Raw genomic sequence first — 21593 nt, forward strand, 5'->3', positions numbered from 1 at the left:
AAAACAAAAGAAAACACCCGCCAGCTCATTTATTCACACCTTTCCGCCCCTGTGACTAATTTAACAAGCGCACGATGATGACATCACCAGGACATCTTCAACCCACAAGTCAATGAAAAAGGTGTGCAGTGAGTCTGCACAGTGCACACCAAATGTAAAAAAACGGCACCATGCTGTGCCAGGCTACAGAAGAGAAGAAAAAATGGAAGTGCGACAGCAGGAGCCAAAGAGAAGCCAAATTGCGAAGGTCATAGGGCACACACACAACCGTTAGAGAGAAATGTGTCAAACGGTGATTTTTTTTTCTGCCCGAATCATGAGGGAAAACATTTTATTTTCAGAACACAATGCGGATGATTTCTGACTTGAAAGGATGTGAGGCTGCAAAGGAAGCATTGTTTTGGGATGACTGTACAGGAAGTCCAAAAAGGAGGACGTGGGGGCAGCAGATCCGCTCCCGACGATTCAATCAATGAGGACAAACAGGCCTCAGATTTCTCCGTCACGCGAGAGCAAGAACCAAAACAGACTGGCTGGCTGCTGACGTGATGACGAGTGGTATCCACAGTGCAAAGGTAAATGTCGCCCCCTGGTGGACAAGGGCGTTATAGACTTAGGTTGCCATTGTCCACAACAGGGAATTTATAAACGCAAAATAATGTAAATAATCCATCCAGCTATTATCTGAACATTTTATACTTTAAACAACAGTTATTGTTTACCTTACAGGGCAAAACAAAATACAAAATAATGAAAAAAAGCAGAAAATGTGAAGCGGTTCTCTTTATTATCCTGATTTTTGTAGTTCATGTATCATCAGTTAGTCAGTCCCAAATGCTGTAACCACATTTCTATTGCGGTACTCAACAAAAACAAAACACAACAAAAAACATACACAATAGAGAGGGAAAAAAAATCACAAAAATCTCACAGTCCTAAATTCTTTGAGTTGCTGTTGGAAGATGGTACATTTTAAAGTGGAGCGACTTGAATTGATGTTTCGCCATACAAACATGACAAAATTTACAGCGGTACCATTTTAGATAAAATCGTAATTAAATAGAATCCAATTGTACCACTGGAAAATGTACTGTAAGTTGTACATGTAATATCATTTTTTATTATTTTTCAAAAAAATTATTGCATAAGCAGGAATAAACTAATGAGATCATGAAAGACAGGGTTGTCCCAACCCAAAAAATATATATTTTAAAAAAATATTGAAAATAAATTCGATGCGGTTCCCTGTATTATAATTGAATTATGATTGCATATTTTTTCTTACCTGCTGTAATACCTGAATTTCCCCAGCAGGGGCTGGATTTCCTCTACGTTCTCTAGTTGCTCTTGGCTGGGCTGGCCCGCCTCAATTCGGCTAGCTTGCTGGTGACAAAGTTCCACTTGTAGGAAGCGTCCTCACTGCCCGCTCCTCCTCCCAGCGTGACGTAGTTGGAGAAGCCGTTGTTGCCATCACTCTCCTGTGACTCCGCCTCCTCCTCGCCGTCCGTCGCCGCTGCCTCAGACGGCCCCGCCACAACCGCCTCCTCCTCCTCCAGCTCGCCCACCTCCGACACCCCGTCGTTGGCATTCGTCGCCTCGCGGGTGGCGGCGGCAGCTGCCTCCGCCTGCTTCTTGGCGGCCCAGTTGGCAGCGAAACTATCCCAGAATCCACTGCGGCGAGCGGGCCTGCACGCTTCCTCTGGCTTGACTGCAAGTGGGCTGACATATTACATATGATGAAGGATATATCCTTTGCTTTATATTATTATTTAAAATATAAGTTTCAGGTTTCTTCTAAGTATTCTTACCACTATATGTTCACACTTTATCTTTAACATGTAATAAAAATATGTGCAAATGTGAACAAGTACACTCGCACACATTAAAGTCCACTTACTGGTCAGCGACTGGAGGACTTGGTGTCTCTTGTAGTAGTTGGTGCTCGTCGTCTTTATTGAAGAGAGCTGACAGTCTATTCCAGCTTTTGGCCCCCGCCCCCTGCATCTGGACACACACACACAAATATATATGTATACACACACGTGGGGGTCAAAGGTAAAAGGAGACGTTCCCATATGAAATCCCATTTGGCATACTTTGCGGGCCAGCTGGGAGACAGCGTTCTGGCTTTCATCATGCTGGACTGGACTCATCATGTCTTCTTCAACCTCACTCACCTGAAAACACACACACACACATGCACACACACTAAATGAAGAACTTGGCCTGACGTGTCACTCCAGAGCAATGCCAGTTGATCCCTTTGTTGTGCTTCTGTGCTGGATTGAGTTTCTCGCCACTGTTTTTTTTGTGGTTCACTTTTGATGGAGCCAGAATGAGGCCCACGACATTTTGCAGTGTCTCTCAAAGCGTGGGGCTCCCTCTTTAGGCCCACGGAAGGAATCACTGCCTGAGAACAGTACTATTTTTTTGTATCTCTAAGAAGTGTTTGTCTATAGCTTTTATTTAAATATATTGTTGACATTTTTTTTTATGTGCAATCCATTTTTTCCGACTTTGCTGGAAAAGGTGAAGCGTCCATCAACAGGGAGTCATAAAAAGCGTTATCAGTCAACGTGTGTTTGCAGAATCATTAACAGAGGAAGCATCGTGCACCACAGGGCCTAAATGCACATTGTGTGGTAGCCAGTGCTATTCCTCAATTCAAAGTGTGTACGTCAGTACCTCTTCAGCCGAGTCGTCCACATACTCCGGGTTGAACGTCTTCAAGACTTTGCCCTTATAAAGTCTCCACAAAGGATTCATGCTGGCCTCGGCTAGATGCTGCTCTGACTTCACTTCCTGTGCTCTGGCTTCACTCGAGTTTGTCCTCTTTTTCCTCCTTTTTACGCTTCATCAAGTGGTCAGCAGCAGCCAGGGTGATGCCTGGAGTGAAGCATCAAGAGAGCCTGCACGGGTGAAGCTGTCAATGCGTATACCTGCGTGGACACACACACACAGTGAATGGGTGGGTGAGTCAGCGTCACGGTTGAGGATGCCTGCCTGGGTTACCTGGAAACAGGTGTGGATTTCCTCATGCATATTTCACAGAGTCTCTCTTACACAGCCACAGCTCCATTGTCAGACACCATTGGCTCCAGTAACACACACACACACACGCACGCGCACACACTCACACACTGTGCTTCGAATGGACACAGAAGATCAGGTTTCACAGTGGAAATGACACGCCCACTTTTTGACACATACACTGTCCTACATACTGGAAGTTACAATCATAGATATATCATCGCACAATTAAATACGGTAATCATTTTACAATATGGTTGTAGGCTTAGTGCCTCAAGTCACCAGTAGGTGGCGGACGAGTCACATGCATTGGCCAAAGCAGAAAAAAAGCTGCGCGATCTATCCAAGACGGTTAATCATTTAGTTTAATCAATTTTTATACCGTACAATACATTACAACACAATACATGATTATTTATATATAGTGCTTTCACAATAGTTGTCTCTGTAACACATATGGATGCACTTTATATCAACTGGTTGCGTAGGCAGGCAGAACTCCAGATTATTTTTCTCTCTCGAATCGAAAGGTGGTTGATTTATATTATTTATATTAAATCATCCATAAGTATGTTTTAATATATATAGTTGTCATCTTTCTACTTTTCATCAATCTGGATACACTCAAGATAACATGCTGCCTCTCAGAGGTCAGTCTTGGTACTACAAGTACGTGTTGCGCCTTAATCATCTGGAGTACATTAAAATACACTAGTAAGATTTTCTTTAGAATTTGCTGCTTTGTTCTAGATCAAAAATATTATTTCACCGCTCTGATTTTGTGAGTTTTGTCATATGAGCGTGAACAATTTATTGGTGCAGCTGATAGGTTAAGGCCTGTCGCATTGCCAAACGCCAAGTTATTCAACATAGCAAACATTTTAATGAGCAGTAAATGTCACACTGCGTTGACATTTTATAAGTTGTTGACAGCTTAATAAGTTGCAGCTCTCGTAAAATGCAACAAAAATGAGGTGTGAGTGGCTAATTTTAAAAGAAAGTGGATGTTGCATAAGAGTACATGCCTTGTAAAAACCAACCGGGGAAACAAAATTAAGGAGTGTAGTATGTACACAAGCACGCAATCCAAAACATTACATAACACAAGATTTCTGGTAGAAAAAGATCGTCAAATATCAAGCAATTTAATTTTGTTTTAATGTTTTCTTTAAATTTTGTTGCAAAGGTAATGATGTACAGAAATTAAAAGGCAATCTAATTGAATAACGCAACAATAATGAACACGTTCTGATTTTAATATTAACATAGTTCAAATGAGAAATGTTTAAATTGTCAAAGTTCTTACCTGGTCAATGGCGTTCAGTTGATCGTATTTTCCGCGTTATCTCAAAACACGCAGGCGACACGGCTTCGTTGACTGCTGCCACCTGCCGTGCGGCGGTGTAACTACAACAGCATGGCCATAACATGAACTAAAACAAAAACTTTAGCAAGCGTTGGTAATTTGACATAACTGTAACGTCAAAATTACTTGGGTAGTCATGCTAATAGGATAACAATTTTAGAAAAATATCTTCACTGACCATAGGAACACAAACACCATGAGTTGTCAACACAGCAAAATTCAGCGCCTTACAATGTTTTCTAAAGCTTTGATATGTTGTGAGTGCTGCATTACAACCCAGTCACAGTGTTTCTTTCAAAATTTGTTGTTTATATAATTTCTTTGCATGGGCCTTTTCCAGACCTATGTGCTTATGCAGGAATGTTTTTTTTTGGGTGGAGGCTAACTTGCTCAAACCAGTTGAAGAGCGGTTTGAACCAGATCCAAGCAAACATGTGGAGAGAAGTTGCAAACTGCAGTGGACAGGAGATGTTTGACTTAGCTTGACTTAGAGCAGGGGTGCCAAACTCATTTATTTTGCGGGCTGCATTGTAGTCATAGCTTCTTTCGGAGGGCCATTATGACTGTCAACCCAAATAAATGTATTATATACAGTAAAAGCTACAAAACAAACTGACAAATAACTTGTTTTCAAATCAGACGAGTAAAAACTGGTCAAATATAAAAAAATAAAAATCAAAGTGAAGACAATTTGCAATTCTAGTAATGACATACGAATTTGATGCACAATTTGTCTTTGCTGGCCACATAAAATGATGTGGCGGGCCGTATCTGGCCCCCGGGCCTTGAGTTTGACACCTGTGACTTAGAGGATGTGTATACGTACTGTGTATTGTAATATTTGTATGTGGATGTGTGTTAACGAACAGACGTGACCAACATGATCTGTCATGAGCGCGAAAATGACCTCAGAGGTCATCAGCTGTTCCTGCCATGCATGCCAAGTAGGCCTCGGAGAATGTATTTATCCATGAAGTTTTTTGTCAAGCCAATTCAAATCATATCAAGTGAATCAAACATTTTGTTTCAAGGCACTTACTAATACAAATATAACTAGAGACTACTTTCTGGTTCATTGAGGATGTTAGTTGAATTTTTTAAATCTGTTTCTTATTTTTTGTGTGTAATCCATTAAGCCAACGACAATCAAAACCATACATCGACCGAGCTAGTTCCACCCTTGCAGGCCATGCCTTTATTGTTTCCAATAATCCATCCGCTGAGAAAGTTGTTTTAACCCCGCGTGGTTGGGATGGTCACATTGTCTCCTGCGTGAGAACATCCAGGGACAAAGCAAAATTGATTTCCTGTCTACAATTGTATGGCTAGCGCTCAGATTAGGATGGAATTCCGGAAATGCCGTGTGTCTAGTCTCTTTTGAATGACAATTTGCTTCATTTACAATGTTCCTATGAAAAAAATAACAATCATGAGAAATGATATCAGCAACCACATGGTGGGTAAAGAGCCTCTGAGCTCATCCAGGAGTAGATAAGCAGCTTTTCAGTAAATCCCGATGAAACGAAGGCAACCGCGGTGCGAACGAAAACTATAAAATCAGTGTGATGTGGACACAGAACATCTCGTCCTACTTCATCATATTTAAGAAATCAAATCAAATCAAAGTTTGGTAAAAAAAAAAAAAAAGAAAAGCTGTTTATCTATTTATTATTATTATTATCTGTTTATCGCATTTCAGTAGCGATCCAACAACTGTCGCTGTGGAGTATCTCGTCAACGCATGTCATAAAACGTGATAAAACCCCCTCCGCCCTCTCACTCAATAAATAAAAATAAACCCCTCCCCGGCTTTATTCACCCCAATGAGCGCATCCTCATCCCTTTGTCTCTGCGCCTTGTGAGCAGGCCGATTTGGGTGACGTCATCACTCAGCCAATGGCCGCCCATCAGCCAGCATCACTTATGAGGAAGGGAGGGGGCACGTGTTGGCAGGCGAGGTCCCGAGGCCTGTCGCACAGCATCGTGTCGCGATGGTGAGAGAGTAGACATGCGCCGACAAGAAGGGGCTACGTGCGGAAAGGCGAATCAGCAATGGGAAAGGATTAAGAGCCAAGTGGGGGTTTAAATCCCTCCCATATGCACTTAACAACTCATTTCCTCAAATTTAATGCACGGTGCGCATCAATTAAAATTAAATCCTAAATTTTGGCAGACATCGCAGTTAATTCATGGCCTTGTACTGGTATGTTCTTTCCTTTCACTTTTCTTCTACTCATGGTTAGATGTTCATAAAACAAAAAGCCAGTTGTTGGAAAAAAGGATTCACAGATTTATTAAATCATTACAAAAAAGTGACATTAGTCCATACATTGATAAAAAAACAACAACACTGTTTTAAAACGTCCACAGGTGCTCAATGTGATTAGATGTGTGTGACTTCACAAATAAGTAGTGACACGTGTTTTGGTTTTAAAAACAGTTTCTGCATGATTGTGCAAAATATCCTCCAAAGTCTTGGAGAATTCAAGTACTAAATTACATTTTTCCCCCCAGCCCCACGTTGCGACTTTCCCCTTGCTTGCATGCATCTTTGCAACGGCCACGCGTCATCTTCCACATGCGATCAGAACAGTCCCTTGCATCCCTTACACTCTGGATGCAGAAAATAAAACAAACCAAAAAATGCAATCATATCGACATAGCTTGATTTTCCTCGACTTCTCATTTGTCCGTCTGTCTATGCTTCAGGGCGCCGGGTGGGCATGCACCTTCTCCGTCATCTGCTTGGCGCTGTAGTAGGATAAACTGAGACCCATGATGGCCAGCATCATGGCAATCTGATTGATGGCACGGTCTTGTGGCTGCGTCTGCACCTCGCCTGCCACTTGCCTCTGCGATGGGAACAAAAAAAAAAGTATACGGCAGTGAGCACAAGAAACTCACACGGCTCTCATTTAAGGCTGAGATACTAAAAGTCAAAGTTCAAACCTTCTGATCACAAGCAATGGCACGTAGCCAGCTAGGTAGCTAGCTAATATGCTAAGTAGTCTACGTTCTGTCAGGAAGTAGAAACTCACTCAAATATGTCTAAGCACGCTTTACCGTAAATTATCTGAAACAATCCGACAAAATCACCACTGCTTTACGTCACCGTAACTTTCATCGTGTCTCAACTACCAAAGTTCCGCCATATTTAGCAAGGGACATGGAATAGGAGCCTCCATGCTGTCAACACATGAAACACATGTCGGTACATGTGAACCCTGCTACACCTCTGGGGTCTTCGGATGTCAGCGTTTTCACATCCTTGTCTGACGGCCAAGTGGCAAACTTTCTAAGAATATTCAGTACACATTCTGGACTCAACATAAAGAGTACACACACCACCTGTTACAGGAGTCCAGTTTTGGATCAACTTAAGCGTTATATAAAGATGGGACTGTTTGTGTCCGATAATTTGCACAGCAACAAAATATTGAGGTCACATAATGCTAAAGTAGCCGTATTTCCTCTATTGTTAAATGAATCAGTTCGCATTCTGGTTTACTACAAGAAAGACGACATTTGCAGTTTTCCTGGTGGGGTGCTAGGCTCATACATTATGTAACAGTCACCATCTTCTTTCAGCAGTCTATCAAACGTGGAGGGCCTTTGTTCTCCCAATTAGTGTAAATAAATGAACATAACCTCGCAACAATGGTGACGAGAGGTTGTGATGACTACTGGGGTACAAAAAGAAACATGGGAAACCTCGTCACAATGGTTGACGTCGGGTCCGATTAGTGTTTAGAGATGAAATCTAACAAGTGCACATTAGGAATCTGGAAAGTGTCGCTACCTGGAGGAGGCGAAAGTATCCTGGTGTCAGTCTTCCCAGCCTGATGATCATGTCTGTGGATGTGGCCGGATGGGCTGGAGACTAAAGACCTGCAAAGACGGGAGAATTTTATAAGTCAATTTCTTTAAGACAACATCAGCATAAGAAGGAAGTCTGGACGATCAGACATTCGCACGGAGAACCATGTGACATCCTGGCATGAGGAAGGAACAACTTTAGGCTGAAGCCTCAGCACGGAATCAGTCAGACTATGTCGATCATCTTGCCTGGATTTTTCCGGTGTTAAAATCCCCACGGGCTATAGCCTGCTTGACGTCCAGACAAGAACAAAATGTACCGTGTATGAGACACCAGGTTTCCTGTACCTTGTCTTGTATCCTCACATCTGTTCTGCAACTAAGCTCTGGTCACACAAAAGACCATCTGCAGTTACTTCCGTTGCCGTAATACCAAAAATATTCTAAAACTGACCAGCCGTAATTGGTACAAGGTTAGATAGAAATCAGAATCACGACATTCCGACTTCCCTAAGAGCTCGTTAGAATCATTGTAGGTTTGTTCTCTGCAGGGATCAAACCACTAGATCAGGGATGACGTTTATGGACGAACACGGTGAAAGACGCGCAAGACAAACATGCTGACCTGTTTGGAGTTGGATTGCTGCACCACACAGAAAGATGATCCTGATTTGAAGAATTTCCTCAAGAGTCTCGAGAATTACCCAACTTGACAGGATAATCAAAGATGCCCCAGGTGACTAAGGATTGTTAACGCTACAGGACAAGGACTAATTTTAGTTTTACAGGATTCCTAAAAGTTCCAGGAGAAAAAAAAGGGGACTTCTTCCAGATATCTCTGGGCTCCTCAACTCAACCAGACAATTTGACTTCTGAGAAATTCTTCCAGGAGTCTTCAGAGTCCACCACTTATCCAGTGGCACCTTCCACCCTCCAAGGCCAAGCGGAAAGAGCAACCGAGGTGCTTTTCTTTGCTCTTATATAAAGCATCACTCTCACCCAACCAGATTTGCGAGGCCGGGCTGCGGCGCCCACGCCCACTTTTTCCAGAAACACGCACACCGAGGCTGTCGAAAAGCATTACTTTCGCTGGTTGGCCCTCCCAAAACAGCCCCCCCCAAAACAAACTGTCGCATGTTATTAGCTCGTTAGCAGTTAAAGATGAAGAAATGGGGAAACAATGTGTTCATGGCGGAGCATGTGCATGTCAGAGAGTGCGATTACGCAACTGTTCCCGATGCGTGCGTTTTCATCGGACGCCGGGGGAGATATGGCACGCACAGACTTAGGGACAAAGTGATGAAAACCAAAGACCAGATCTTACTCTAAGACTTTCGGTAAATTCCGCTTCTCTGTTCAAATACACATCCCGTTTGAATAACCCATAAAAGACAAGCGATGTTGATCATTTAGCAAAACATTTCTTGCATAAAGACAAGAAGTGCTTTCTGAAAACAATCAGCCTGCTTGGAACAGACCAGGTAATTGAGCCTTATAGAATCCAAATATAATCGCACTAACAAGATAATCTGGTAAATCCAGGACTAGTACGGCTTCCTTTAATGGGATGAAGTTAAAGATAAGTGGTTTGTTCACACGACAAATTGACACTGTTGTTAGAGTGGAGTCAAAATGTTGTATTGGAACTGTGACTAAAAATCACATTATCAATGCAGAAAAAAAGAAATGTGTACAATTTGAATAGTTTGTTCTAATTTGAATTGCTTTAAGTCTCCTGCCATCCAACAATCATCTGCCTGAATTAAGATTCCTCATAAACACGCCCAAGGGCACAAAGACAAAAAAAAAAAAAAGTCCGATCCAGAGGACGCACTTTGCCACATTCCATCTTTGGTAGTCACGTTGATGACTACCTTCAAACAAACGTTGTTTCCAACCACATGTCAATACACAGATGCACTGATGTGCTCCATATTTGAAAGAACAAAAATTGGTGTTGCTGAAAGATCAATTATTCATATTCATTGTGCTGCAGTAAATTTTCCCCAAATTAAGATGTATAAGAAAATTTACTTAAAATAAGTCACTATTATAATTCTGTATTTATTTACTTTTTAGAAAGGAGTGGTTCATACTCTGAGCTTCTGGCACGCAGCCCTACTGAGTCACCTGAGAAGCAGTCTTGCAATTTTCTACCTGAAATCCACAAAGGACCTCTCGAATAGAAAATGACAGTCAGAACAAATCCGTCGTAAAAAGATGTACCATGTTTGACTGACACTGTCACGCAGCCATTATGGAACAATGTAACCTGTTCAGAGAATGAATTGATTATTATTATCATGGTTGTAGGCTGTTTGCATCCATTAGCATCACCCAGAATCAGACATTAACATACACAGGGTACATCATGTACTCTAAACTGGACAGCCAATGAAATCCCTTCATGCCAGTCCAAGTCCCGCCTTTTCACTCTCGCTTTTTGCGGCCTCCCCTCTCTCACACATTGTAGTAGATGAGTGGTCCTGTGTGTGTGTGTTGGGGGGAGCTAGGTACATACAACCTGAGCGACTGACAGGTCTAATCATAAATGCTGCAGACAGATGTCTATCACCATGGTTACATCACAAAGCGGCTGGTTCATACTGTACACTAGTGGCATAGTGCTGCATTTGAGACAAGAAGGGGTGTGGGGGATTCCGGCTCAAGCTTTGGATGCATGTTAAAGTAAATATGTCGAACGCTGAGGGCTATGCAAACACATGATAAACATTCTATACTTTTGTAAAATTATAGTAGTAGTAAATCATTTCAATTCATCCCATTCATATTTTATTTAATATATTTTTATTTATTTATTTATTTTATTTTTTTATTTTTTATTTTTTTCCTTTCGGTATGGCGCCGTAAGTGGCTGCCTCCCAGCAGTGTTCTCTCTTTTCCTCTTTATTTCTTTCTTTTCTCCTTTTTCTTTCTGTGTTTTTGTCCATTCGGCGATGCTGGTGCCTTCTACCGCACCTCGGTATCTCTTCGGATCGGATATTTTGTATTATTTTTTTTTCTTCCTGGGACCGGGATCATCGGTCGAGACCGGCGTAACTCTACGGCGGCTTCCTGCTTATCCGGGCAGTGATGACCGGGTCCCTCGCCTTGGCCTTGCAGCCGCAACCCCTGTGGGGAGTCCGCTCCCTCGTGCTCGTCGGAACCAACGACTTTCGCCATGCTAGCCCCGTGGTGACCATCTGCACGTGCACCCGACTGGGTGCCCAGGACGCTGCTCACACGTTTGCCTGCTTTGTGATGTTTTTCACCGATTCACGACCACGGTCCATTGGGCGCCGTTGAACTGGACTGCCCCTACACCTGTCTATGGACCCCGTGGAGGCTATTTAGTGTGTTTTGGGGTGTTCTCTTGTATTGAGGGGTGCTGGTTGGCCACAGTTACTTTTTTTCCTTTGTCTTTTATCTTTGTTTTGCTTTGATGGCTTTTATCTTGAGCACTTTCTGGCTTTCTTTGTGGCGCCGTTGTGTGGCAGCCTTATGAGAGCCTGTTGAGTTGCGCTCATGCCATTTGTGCGTCTTTTGTATACCCACTCTGTGGTATGAATACTGCTGGGGCCTGAATTTCCCCACCCCTGGGGATCAATAAATATTCAATCAATCAATCAATCAATCAATCAATCACTGACTTTAGCAAGACACTCAAAATCAGGTTAGCTATCTAGTGAGAAGTGATAGCATTAGCATTTCTGTGTAAAATGAGCCTGCAGGAAACTGAGAATTTAATTAGTAACACTAAATTTGTTGGGGACATATAAAAGGGACCCATTTTTGATATTCAAAGATTGCTAGAGTACATAAAAATATATCACACTACATAAAGTACAAATTTTTAAATACAAAAAAAGCAGGAACTAGAGCCAATAAGTTTCTTTTCTTTATACATAAACAAGACATGAACTCATACAATTTGAGCAAATTGGTTCAAATTTAAGGCTTTTTTTTTTTTTTTTTTTAAGTTCTACAAGAGTCACTGTGAATTATTCAAAACTGTTCCGAGAACCTCATAGACTAGTCCAGATGTGGTCAACGCTTGCTTACAATTGTGTAAATTAATAACAAAAAACATACATTTTGGGTTGCATAAAATAACATCAAATTAAAAAAAAAAAGAACTATAAAAGTACCTATAAAACTTGGTCAGAGTCGTCTAATTCTACACGTAGACAATTTAAGACACAGCAGCAGTTTTCCATTACTGAAGAAACACCCAAAATTTATAGCTCACATAAACTTTAAACACATTTTCAGAACTCGCTTTTGCATTTTTACGCATTTGATGACTTTTAAGAGTTTAACATTAAGTGTATTTGGCTCAAGCTCCGCTGGAACCACTTTAACGCATGTTTCCTAGCAAACAAACGCACAGTCTTGACATTTTTCATGCAACAAAAACATGCAGTTTGCACAAATTGATTTCAAGTTACAATGGAAAGAATCTATTGAAGATATTGACTGTGAATGGGGCAATTATACACCCAAAATAATCCACATTCCCCCCCCTCACCTTTCTTTGCATTAGTTAATTAACCGAATATTTTTCTTACCGAGATTATTCTTGGCTGTCACTTTTGTTGGGATGCAGAAAGGGCAGGCGTGGGGTTTGAACCTTCAGGAAGCGGTACAGGCCATTGAGTTTTCTGGGCCGGGTAGATGTGTTCTATATGCTGAATAGGGGAGGTGAGACTCCAAACACCAGGAGTCGCCATACAGTTGCAGTAAGTACACCCCTCTTGTCTGAGAAAATGAGCTCGTCCACTACTCTACCACCCCCTCACGTACATGCACGTTGTATGTACTGGAACATGTCTCCTTCCATAGGAGTGGAGACGAACAGGTGAAGATCGTTGAAAAAAAAAAAAAAAAATCTAATGTAGTTGATTAGGCACGCACTGCTGTCATCCAAACGTGTTTGTTCCACATTAAAAAAATAAAGACTTGTCCTTACTTGTGGTGCTTGGACTTTTTAATCCAATCCATTTTTAAGCCATTTATTGTACATTGTCATTGTTTATTGTTCCTTCTGCTTATCGCCACGGGTGCGGTAAAGTACACAAAAAGGGTAAAAGTCTTTAGTGTTGGCAACGTAATTGTTTTCACAATAGTATGTGTCATATTTGACCCAATTCCCTCAATCTGTGATAATTGAGAGCTCCATCCAGTGGCCAAAACGAGAACAACACGTGTCTCATCAAAAGTGGTAAGACGCCTTTCTCTGTTGACGCAAAGGAGAATCGAAATACAAAGGGGATTAAGAGCTTTTTAAAAATGTTTTATTTCAGCAACATTTAGATTAACCATCGGAGTCATCAACATAGCTTATGGCAGTGCTTCTCAAATAGTGGGGCGGGCTCCCGTGGGAGGCGCGTTGCGATGGTGGGGGCATGTGTGACCCCAGGAAATATGTTAATTAAGATACAATATGCAGAGGTGTACTTATTTCAATAGACAGAAGATTCATATTTATAGTAACTGAGGGGAGTTGGGGGGGTATTTTCTTCTTCCTAGTGGGGCATAACAGAAAATAATTGAGAAGCACTGGCGAATGAGGAAGTTTCTTCATTGGGTGTTTTCAATTCAAATGATACACATCTCCTGAGGAGGCCGACAAATCTTTTTAACAATACTGTATACAGTGTTTCAAAAACTCTTGTTAAGTTGTGACTGTTTTTTTCTTTTAATAGCTGCCTCATGTTTGAGAAAATGCAATCTAATATTCAGCAGTTAAAAAAATAAAAACAAAAGACTGAAAGTAGACAAAGCGCGACGGATAGCTATGAGGTACGAACAATGGGTGGAGGGTGTAAGAAATTCCAAAATAGATATGAGTAAGCTTCGTGTGAACACCATGTGTTACATCAAGTGCATGGCAAACCTAATAACGGACATTTGTAATATAAAACTTGGTAAAAAATACTTATTTCAAACTGTACAATCACCAAGTACACAGGGAAGGGGGGAGGGGGACAAGGGTGAGAAGTAGGTATAGCGAATACGTCGACGTCAACTCATTTGGATTCCGCGGCGTCGGCCTTGGGTTCCTGTGGGTCACAATTTATTCAAGATTTTATAGTCACTATGGATTGAGTTAGCAATCATCAATACCTCAGCCTTGGCGTTGCCGTTCTCTGCCTTGGTCTTTTTTGCTTTGGATCCCTTCTACAACACAACAATTTGTCCTTAGTAACTCACAGTAAAGCATTTTAAATATTGAAAAGGGGAGGAAAACGTGGTGGGATCGATACCTTGGTGGTAGCTTTCTTCTTGACTTCCACTGGAGCGGGTTTGGGTTTCTGCTGGATGACAATAATCATTTGGACAAGTTTTAGTCGTCGGGCAAATACCATTCTTATGTATGCAAGTTTTTATTCATGATCTTAAAAACCAAGCCTAGAGGTAAAACAATTCATCCTAATCGACGCATCATCGACCCATCACTAATATATACATACATACATACACTGCTCAAAAAAATTAAAGGAACACTTTGAAAACACATCAGATTTCAATGGTGATTTTTTTTTCGGGGGGGATATCTATATTGATATGGACAGTTTAACGTCTCAGGAACAAAAGGATGCCACATCTTTTGATGGAAATAAAAGCTTTCAACCTACAGAGGGCTCGGTATATAGACACCGCTAAAATCAAAGTGAAAAAAATGATGGGGCAGGCTCATCCATTTTGCCTAAATCCAATTTCTGCAACTCAAAATTCTTTTCAATATCTAGTTTGGCCCCCACGTTTTCTTCCATCCATGCTTGACAACGCCGCGGCATGCTCCTAATGGGACAATGAACGGTGTCTTGTGGGATGTCCTCCCAGATCTGTCTAAGGGCATCATTGAGCTCCTGTAAAGTCTGAGGAGCAACCTGGCGGCGTCTGATGGACCGAAACATTATGTCCCAGAGGTGTTTTATCGGGTTTAGATCAGGTGATCGTGAGGGCCATTCAATTGTGTCAATTCCTTCATCCTCCAGATACTGTCTCCATACTCTTGCCACATGAGGCCGGGCATTGTCGTGGATCAGGAGGAACCCAGGACCTACTGCACCAGCGTAGGGTCTGACCATGGGTGCAAGGATTTCATCCCAACACCTAATGGCAGTCAGACTGCCGTTCTCTAGCCTGTAGAGGTCTGTTCGTCCCTCCATGAGAATGCCTCCCCAGACCATCACTGACGCATCACCGAACCAGTCATGCTGAATGATGTTGCAGGCAGCATAGCGCTCTCCTTGGCTTCACCAGACCCTTTCATGTCTATCACAGGTGCTCAAGGTAAACCTGCTCTCATCTATGAAAAGCACAGGGTGCCCGTGGCGGACTTGCCAATTCTGGTGTCCTATGGCAAATGCCAATCGAGCTCCACGGATGCTGAGCAGTGAGCACAGGGCACACTACAGGATGTCTGAGGCCAACCTCGTGAAGTCTGTTTCTGACAGTTTGGGCAGAGACATTCACACCAATAGCCTGCTGGAGGTCATCCTGTAGGGCTCGAGCAGTGCTCAACCTGTTCCTCCTTGCACAAAGCAGCAGATATCGGTTCTGCTGATGGGATGAGGACCATCTACGGCCCTGTCCAGCTCTCCTAGAGTGCAACCGCACGCATGGATGTGACATCCTGGAGGAGTTGGACAATCTGCGCAACTTCAGGAGGGTTAAGAAATCGCCTCATGCTCCCAGTTGTGATAATGACTCTTGCTAAAGCCAACACATATGGAAAGACAGTTAGAAAAGATCAAGAGGGAGGAACTTGAAATGGCCTCCACCTGGAAAACCAGTCCTGTTTTGGGGGCAATCTCATTGTTGCCCCTCTAGTGCACCTGTTGTTAATTCCAACACCAAGGCCGCTGAAATTGATTAACAACCCCCTCTGCCACGTACCTGACCAAAACCTTATCAGAAAGTGTAATTGAATTCATGCCATACCCTGATAAAAAAATTGTTCCTTTAATTTTTTTACCAAGAGCACATTGCTAAGCTGCATCCAGCAGGAGGCGCTGTTGATCAGGTCTTAAGTTCCATACTAGCCGTTGGCATGTAAACAGAAGCTCTGAACATTCAGAGAGCCGAATTATCCAATACAAATTTATTGCCAGTTTATAACGAAAACGGATTCCATTATCTTGGTATCATTATCATTGTTGAATCTCAGGGCTTAGTATACATAGTCTGAATAAATGGCTATAAGACAGAAAACACAAAGAACAATAAAAATAAAACAGGAGGAAATCATTCAAATGTCTGTTGTTCGAGTGACTGCAACCTACCAATAACAGGCGTGGGGAACACCGTCTCTGTGGGGTGAAAGAATGCAAAAATGTAATCTTAATCTAGCGATTCTCATTTAGAAAATGATGCCTTTATATTAAATAAAAACGTAACAAACCTCGATGGTCCCACTTGACTGCTGGGTGGGACGGATAAACAAGAAACGTATTCATTAAATATCATAATCAACATATAATTACTCCAGTTCAAACAGTTTATTAGCCTAATAGCCAGTTGTAGCGCTTTCCCCAATGACGACATAATTCATTTCATCATATGTGTGTTCTGTTATGACGTTCTGATTAAATTTATAGTTGCGGTCCCTTTAAGAGTTCCGTCGATGTTTACCCATCCCGGCTTTTTCTGTCATGTGCATCGGATGTTATTTTGTCAGTTCATAAACACAGCTCAGAGTCTGAAAGTGAGAAGTTTTCGGCTCGTTTTCTACGCCTTTAAAGCAACTTCCACACAATGATATCTTAACTGTATTGTCACAATTTCCATTAAAATTAGGTTCACACTATAATGCTTGCATCTAGTCAAATCGACAAACTGATTTAATTTAATTTGTTGTGTTTTCCTGAAAATGTTAAAGAACGGTGATGCTATTGACTTTCCCGCTCATATTTGAATTCAAATCATGAGGAGGCGGGACCAGTTGCTATGACAACACGTTGGCGCCATGACAGTTCCCTTTGTTTCCCCCCGCCCCCTGCATGTAGGCGCAAGTAGAAGAGCGAACCGCGGAGAGCGACTGTCGAAATTACCGCCGTACAAACTAGAACACTACTGAATTTTTGCACAATCACTAAACCGACGGGTTGCAAACTAATTCGAATTCAAAGCAACGAGAAAAGATGCAGTTTTAAAACCAACTACCCCACCCAAAACTCCCGGAAGTGACTCGATTCGTATCAAACTGCCCAATGGCTGCTCCTGAGGCTCGGCATAAAAAACAATACGTCATTCGAATACAAAACACATAACATGTACGTTTTGATGCAATTGTGTAATTTTTCTCGCCTTAAAAAAAATACAACGCTGAGCAAAAACAAACTAGGAGCGCATGGGGTGGGGGGGAAAAAAGACGTCACATCGCCTCCCCTCCCCCACGACGATCTCCGCGCTCAAAACATACATTTTGATGGACAGTTAACTGTCAGGCTTACGGAAACGTCAAAACATTGCATATAATTGCGTGCAATTTGGCACACAAAGTACACTAAAAGTTGTCATTTTTTTCGTGAATAGTAAAAAAAAACAAAAAAAAAAAACGTAAACACAACGCAAATGGAGTTATTATTCACAAGCAATTTGCTAAAATATTTTTTCGCCTGGTTTTTATCGACGCTAATCCGACGTTTATTTGCAGCAGGCTGCAGGTTTGCGCAGTATGCGCGCCACGGCTGGCTGTCATGGCGATGACGTTTCCACAAACGAAAGCGGACAACCTCACATAACCTTCACTCTAAAATAAAATAAGCAAAAACGAAAACGACATAAACCTTTCTGAGGGCGAGTAAAAAAAAAATAATAAAAAAAATCTTACCTTTGCTTTTGCCATGTCGTCGCAGACAAAAATTGCAAAAAAAAATGTGAGAAACTGTTTTTTTCCTTCTCACAAGGGGGTTTATGTTCTGTGCAGACAGGGAAGCTGCTTGAAATGGCGTATGTATATGGCAAAGCAATGTTTTTCTAGTTTATACCATGAAATATAAGAGCCAAACCAGTTTGAACCAGTTGGACATAGCACCGGCTGTCATTGGATGTCGATGTGTCACATGGCTACGGGTGCCCTCCCTTTTTGTGTCGAAAGCAAAACATTGGTGGGGGAGGATCTTCGAGGATCTCGTTGGACGTGCCGACCAACTCCTCAAGGGGTCGTGCTAGTGTCACTGTAATGCAACGTCTTGTAGCTAGTGAATTTGCAGCTGGAAAATACATTTTAAAAAATTAGATCGAATAAATGAAATAAAAGCAGTAAATATCCAAATATCAACTGAGGAATTCATCACATTAAAACCAAATCCTGCCTGAAACGATAAGAACCAAAGCCTATAGCTTGAGAATCAATATTTTAATCTTTCTTGATCAAACTGGTCAAAATTTAGTTATGTCACCAACATCACATCACTGATACCATTGATCAACCATCAATAACAATGGCACAGCGCTCACTCCACAAACCACAGCATGCATTCCACGACGATTAACATCTTCAACTACATTTTGACCAGACGCGTTCCATTTGAATCTACATTTATAAATATGCCAGTAACTCTATAGCCCCATAGGGGTTGATGTCGCCCCCTTCTGGACACCGAGCAGAAGAAGCCCTTGTAAGAAGAGGTGGAGGTGCACAACGAGGCGCTCTTACGCTGCCACACCGCTACACAAGTCAGTAAAGAAAGAGTCCCGCTTGTGCGCGAGCGCCTCCAGGAAGTGACGAACTCGCTCTTGGCGTTGAGTGGCGTAGTGTGACAACGCCTCCTGCCTGCGGATGGCGTCGGCGGGTTTGCCGTTGCCGTGGCGCTGCAGGTACTCGGCGGAGCAGGCTGAGGCGCGGTCCGCCTCCAGCTGCTGCAACGCCTCGTGCGCTCGGTGGATGTCTCGTGCGTTCTGGAATATGAACATTTTAGGTACAGTATTGCGGAACAGACACAATTGTGAAGAAAAAGAAAACCGAAGCCTCACCTGAATTGATTTGTGGTTGACTTGATACTGGAGAATTGCTTCACATAAATTCCAGAAGGAATACTCGGGCCACAGCACCGACTGGAACACTAAACATGTGTGGGATGTCTGAGTAGGAAGAGGGAAGTATTATCAATACAAAAGATATTAAAAATTAATGAAAAGTCTTTGTCATCCTCACCTGCCAGAGTAGGAAGTCACTAAGGCGCACTTCGCCCGAGGTTCTGATGAGCAGGTCGGGATTGGGAGAATTGTTGCTGTACAGACATTCGCTCAGCAGAGCCTCGGACACGTCGCTAACATACACAAGCGCGTTCTCTTGAGTCACGTAAAAGTTGACATTTCAGAGCCCGCACAATACCTTGCTTGAATCAGTCCTTGCTCCACCCCCCAAGCCATCTCTCTCACCGCGTTGGTGATTTCATATCGTGACGTGTAGGCGAAACACACATTCAAGAAGCACCTGTGGAAAAAAAAAAGTGTTTCAAAACCTTTTTTTCAATAAATAAAAATAAAAAAAATGACTTAATGAAGGGAGATCACAGCGTACTTGTTGTGAGCTCGTGTAGCGAGCACGGCTTTGGCGATGAGTTGCTGGAGGTCCAACGGCAGCAGATTCAAGTCGCCAAGCACCCGGATGCAAACTCCATGCTTCTCCAGATTCTCCCTGTGGTTGAAAGAACATCAAAACACACAGTGTCTCATTCATAAAGCACAAACAGCACTCACTGATTCATTGGGAAAAAAAAACCCATCACATGCTGCATGCTCATCTTCATTTCCTCTTTGCACAGCCAGAGGGGATGGCTTAGTTTAGACCAAATTGCTAGCTCAATGCTAACATATCTTGCAAAACACCATAAACAGGCTAATAGAAATAAGTACAGATTTTCCTGCAATTATAAACCGACAAAGAACAGACTCTTGAACACAAATGGAGTATCAACACGGACTGACGGTATGTGTGGGAACCATTTTGTAGTGATGGAAAAATGAAGCTTCTAATTTGCTTCATAAACCAGTTGTATCTTTTTGACTTTTCAGATATAAATATTCTGCTGGTACAGAGGTAACCTACCGTTCATCCAAAAGTCTTTCAAATTTCTGTTTGGCGAGTTCCATCAGGCCGTCTACTTCGTCCTTAGTGCGCTTGAAGTTCTCGATACTGAAGGCGTACACGGTCACTTCCTGTATATTCAGATGCTTACACCAGCGAAGTGTCTGGAAGACAAGTGAGGACTGTTCACATGACAACAATTCTTCACTCGTATATGTCAGCATTGCTCACCTCTGCCAACTTGTTGAAGCCCTGCATGTGCCCTTCCTGGCGCTCCATGTTCTTCCTGCGTGCAAAGCGACGGTTGCCGTCCATGATGAAGGCCACGTGTTTGGGCATGGGGCCCGCCTTGGAAGGGAAAGAGCACCGGGTCACTTGTTACAAAATCATATTTTTGCAAAAGACTCCATATTCTCAAATAATATATGTATAAAAAAACAAGCTTTGCACCAAAAGTTTCGATTTATTTGCCTTTACAACAAATATACATCACAATGGATATTTTAAATGCATTCTGGATCAATAGCACAATCCAAGAAGAGGATTTTTTTTTTTTCTCCAAGCATACCTTGAGGATATTGGCTGAAATTTTCTCGAGCAGGTTTAATTCGCCCTCCTTTATCCACGACATGTTCGGCTGCAAGGGAAAAAAGAAGGGAAAATGCCCATAAACAACTAGAAATGAGTAAATCTCTTTATAATGGTAATGATTTGAGTGGTAGGATTTTCCAGTGAAATGTCATCCCGCTGCAATGTTTCACGAAACATGCGCTCAAACGCGGCTAATTGCTTGAACAACGGCAACACAAACGCGCTGACATAACGTCGTCAAAAATGCTTCTTTCGCTGTAGACATCGACATTCACCCAAACTAGAGACGATATAGCAACTGTAATTAGAAATTGACGAGATTTCCCAAAGATTTTGCCAGGCTTCCAACTCACCGTTTTTTACGATGACGACCGCTTCCGTATTGGACAAGGTGACGTCACCCAACTTCCTGTCACGTAGGAGGATCGTTTTTATCGATATTGTGGGGGGAAATAATAATTAATCGCATAAAAATGCATGATTTAAGAAAACTGACAGTTTACGCTATAATACAAACTGACTTGAAAATTTATAAGAACAAAACCCCGTCAATAATTACTTTTTCTAAAAAAGCGTGTGTTTTGGTGTTATTTTCTTTTCAGCTCAATTTTAATTATTGTTTTGATTTTCACGATTTTTTTTCACACGTGGTGTTGCCCTTAAATTTTATCGAGAGTACCTGAAGCACTTATCCTAATGCTCGGGTGTAATATACATTTTCCCCGGATTTGTTTATTATCTAGATTG

General features: G+C 42.1%; 2 protein-coding genes and 1 long non-coding RNA gene across 8 annotated transcripts; all 3 read right to left on the reverse strand.

The window, feature by feature from the left end:
- Nucleotides 1-736: 736 nt before the first annotated feature.
- LOC133161519 (uncharacterized protein C1orf232) lies at nucleotides 737-4483 on the reverse strand. Of its 2 annotated transcripts, none has more exons than XM_061290090.1 (5): nucleotides 4337-4483; nucleotides 2686-2939; nucleotides 2097-2177; nucleotides 1898-2004; nucleotides 737-1719 (listed from the first exon to the last, which is right to left on the reverse strand). In XM_061290090.1, the coding sequence occupies exons 2-5, from the start codon at nucleotides 2764-2766 to the stop codon at nucleotides 1338-1340; spliced, it is 651 nt and encodes a 216-aa protein (XP_061146074.1). In that variant the 5' UTR covers nucleotides 2767-2939; nucleotides 4337-4483; the 3' UTR covers nucleotides 737-1337. The 2 variants fall into 2 exon arrangements, with proteins under 2 accessions (XP_061146074.1, XP_061146075.1); XM_061290091.1 differs by lacking the exon at nucleotides 4337-4483 and adding an exon at nucleotides 3013-3695.
- Nucleotides 4484-6662: 2179 nt separating this feature from the next.
- LOC133161550 (uncharacterized) lies at nucleotides 6663-9182 on the reverse strand. The gene is made up of 3 exons (XR_009716085.1): nucleotides 8838-9182; nucleotides 8196-8284; nucleotides 6663-7248 (listed from the first exon to the last, which is right to left on the reverse strand). It is a non-coding gene; the product is annotated as an uncharacterized LOC133161550 (long non-coding RNA).
- A 4302-nt stretch (nucleotides 9183-13484) lies between these two features.
- Nucleotides 13485-21243, reverse strand: dhdds (dehydrodolichyl diphosphate synthase). Of its 5 annotated transcripts, none has more exons than XM_061290043.1 (14): nucleotides 21200-21243; nucleotides 20824-20892; nucleotides 20487-20603; nucleotides 20277-20419; nucleotides 19749-19865; nucleotides 19560-19661; nucleotides 19380-19494; nucleotides 19199-19306; nucleotides 18054-19123; nucleotides 16623-16643; nucleotides 16504-16530; nucleotides 14479-14529; nucleotides 14339-14392; nucleotides 13485-14274 (listed from the first exon to the last, which is right to left on the reverse strand). In XM_061290043.1, exons 2-9 carry the CDS (start codon nucleotides 20884-20886, stop codon nucleotides 18878-18880), a joined length of 1011 nt encoding a protein of 336 aa, XP_061146027.1. In that variant the 5' UTR covers nucleotides 20887-20892; nucleotides 21200-21243; the 3' UTR covers nucleotides 13485-14274; nucleotides 14339-14392; nucleotides 14479-14529; nucleotides 16504-16530; nucleotides 16623-16643; nucleotides 18054-18877. The 5 variants fall into 5 exon arrangements, with proteins under 5 accessions (XP_061146027.1, XP_061146026.1, XP_061146023.1 ...); XM_061290042.1 differs by having other exon boundaries at nucleotides 14479-14526; nucleotides 16623-16640; nucleotides 20277-20437; XM_061290039.1 differs by having other exon boundaries at nucleotides 16623-16640; nucleotides 20277-20437.
- Nucleotides 21244-21593: the final 350 nt, after the last annotated feature.

This window comes from Syngnathus typhle, linkage group LG10 (genome assembly GCF_033458585.1).
Source record: "Syngnathus typhle isolate RoL2023-S1 ecotype Sweden linkage group LG10, RoL_Styp_1.0, whole genome shotgun sequence".
Taxonomy (NCBI): Eukaryota; Metazoa; Chordata; class Actinopteri; order Syngnathiformes; family Syngnathidae; genus Syngnathus; species Syngnathus typhle.

Bases quoted from the DNA above. Each gene is read 5' to 3' on its own strand.
- LOC133161519 (XM_061290090.1), bottom strand. From the start codon at position 2,766: ATGAATCCTTTGTGGAGACTTTATAAGGGCAAAGTCTTGAAGACGTTC. The intron at 2,178-2,685 runs GTACTGACGTAC...GTGTGTTTTCAG, and splicing joins TGGACGACTCGGCTGAAGAG to GTGAGTGAGGTTGAAGAAGA. The intron at 2,005-2,096 runs GTATGCCAAATG...GTGTGTGTCCAG, and splicing joins TCTCCCAGCTGGCCCGCAAA to ATGCAGGGGGCGGGGGCCAA.
- dhdds (XM_061290042.1), bottom strand. From the start codon at position 20,886: ATGTCGTGGATAAAGGAGGGCGAATTAAACCTGCTCGAGAAAATTTCA. The intron at 19,662-19,748 runs GTACGCTGTGAT...TTTTTTCCACAG, and splicing joins GCTACACGAGCTCACAACAA to GTGCTTCTTGAATGTGTGTT. The intron at 19,495-19,559 runs GTATTGTGCGGG...TGTGTATGTTAG, and splicing joins CAAGGACTGATTCAAGCAAG to CGACGTGTCCGAGGCTCTGC.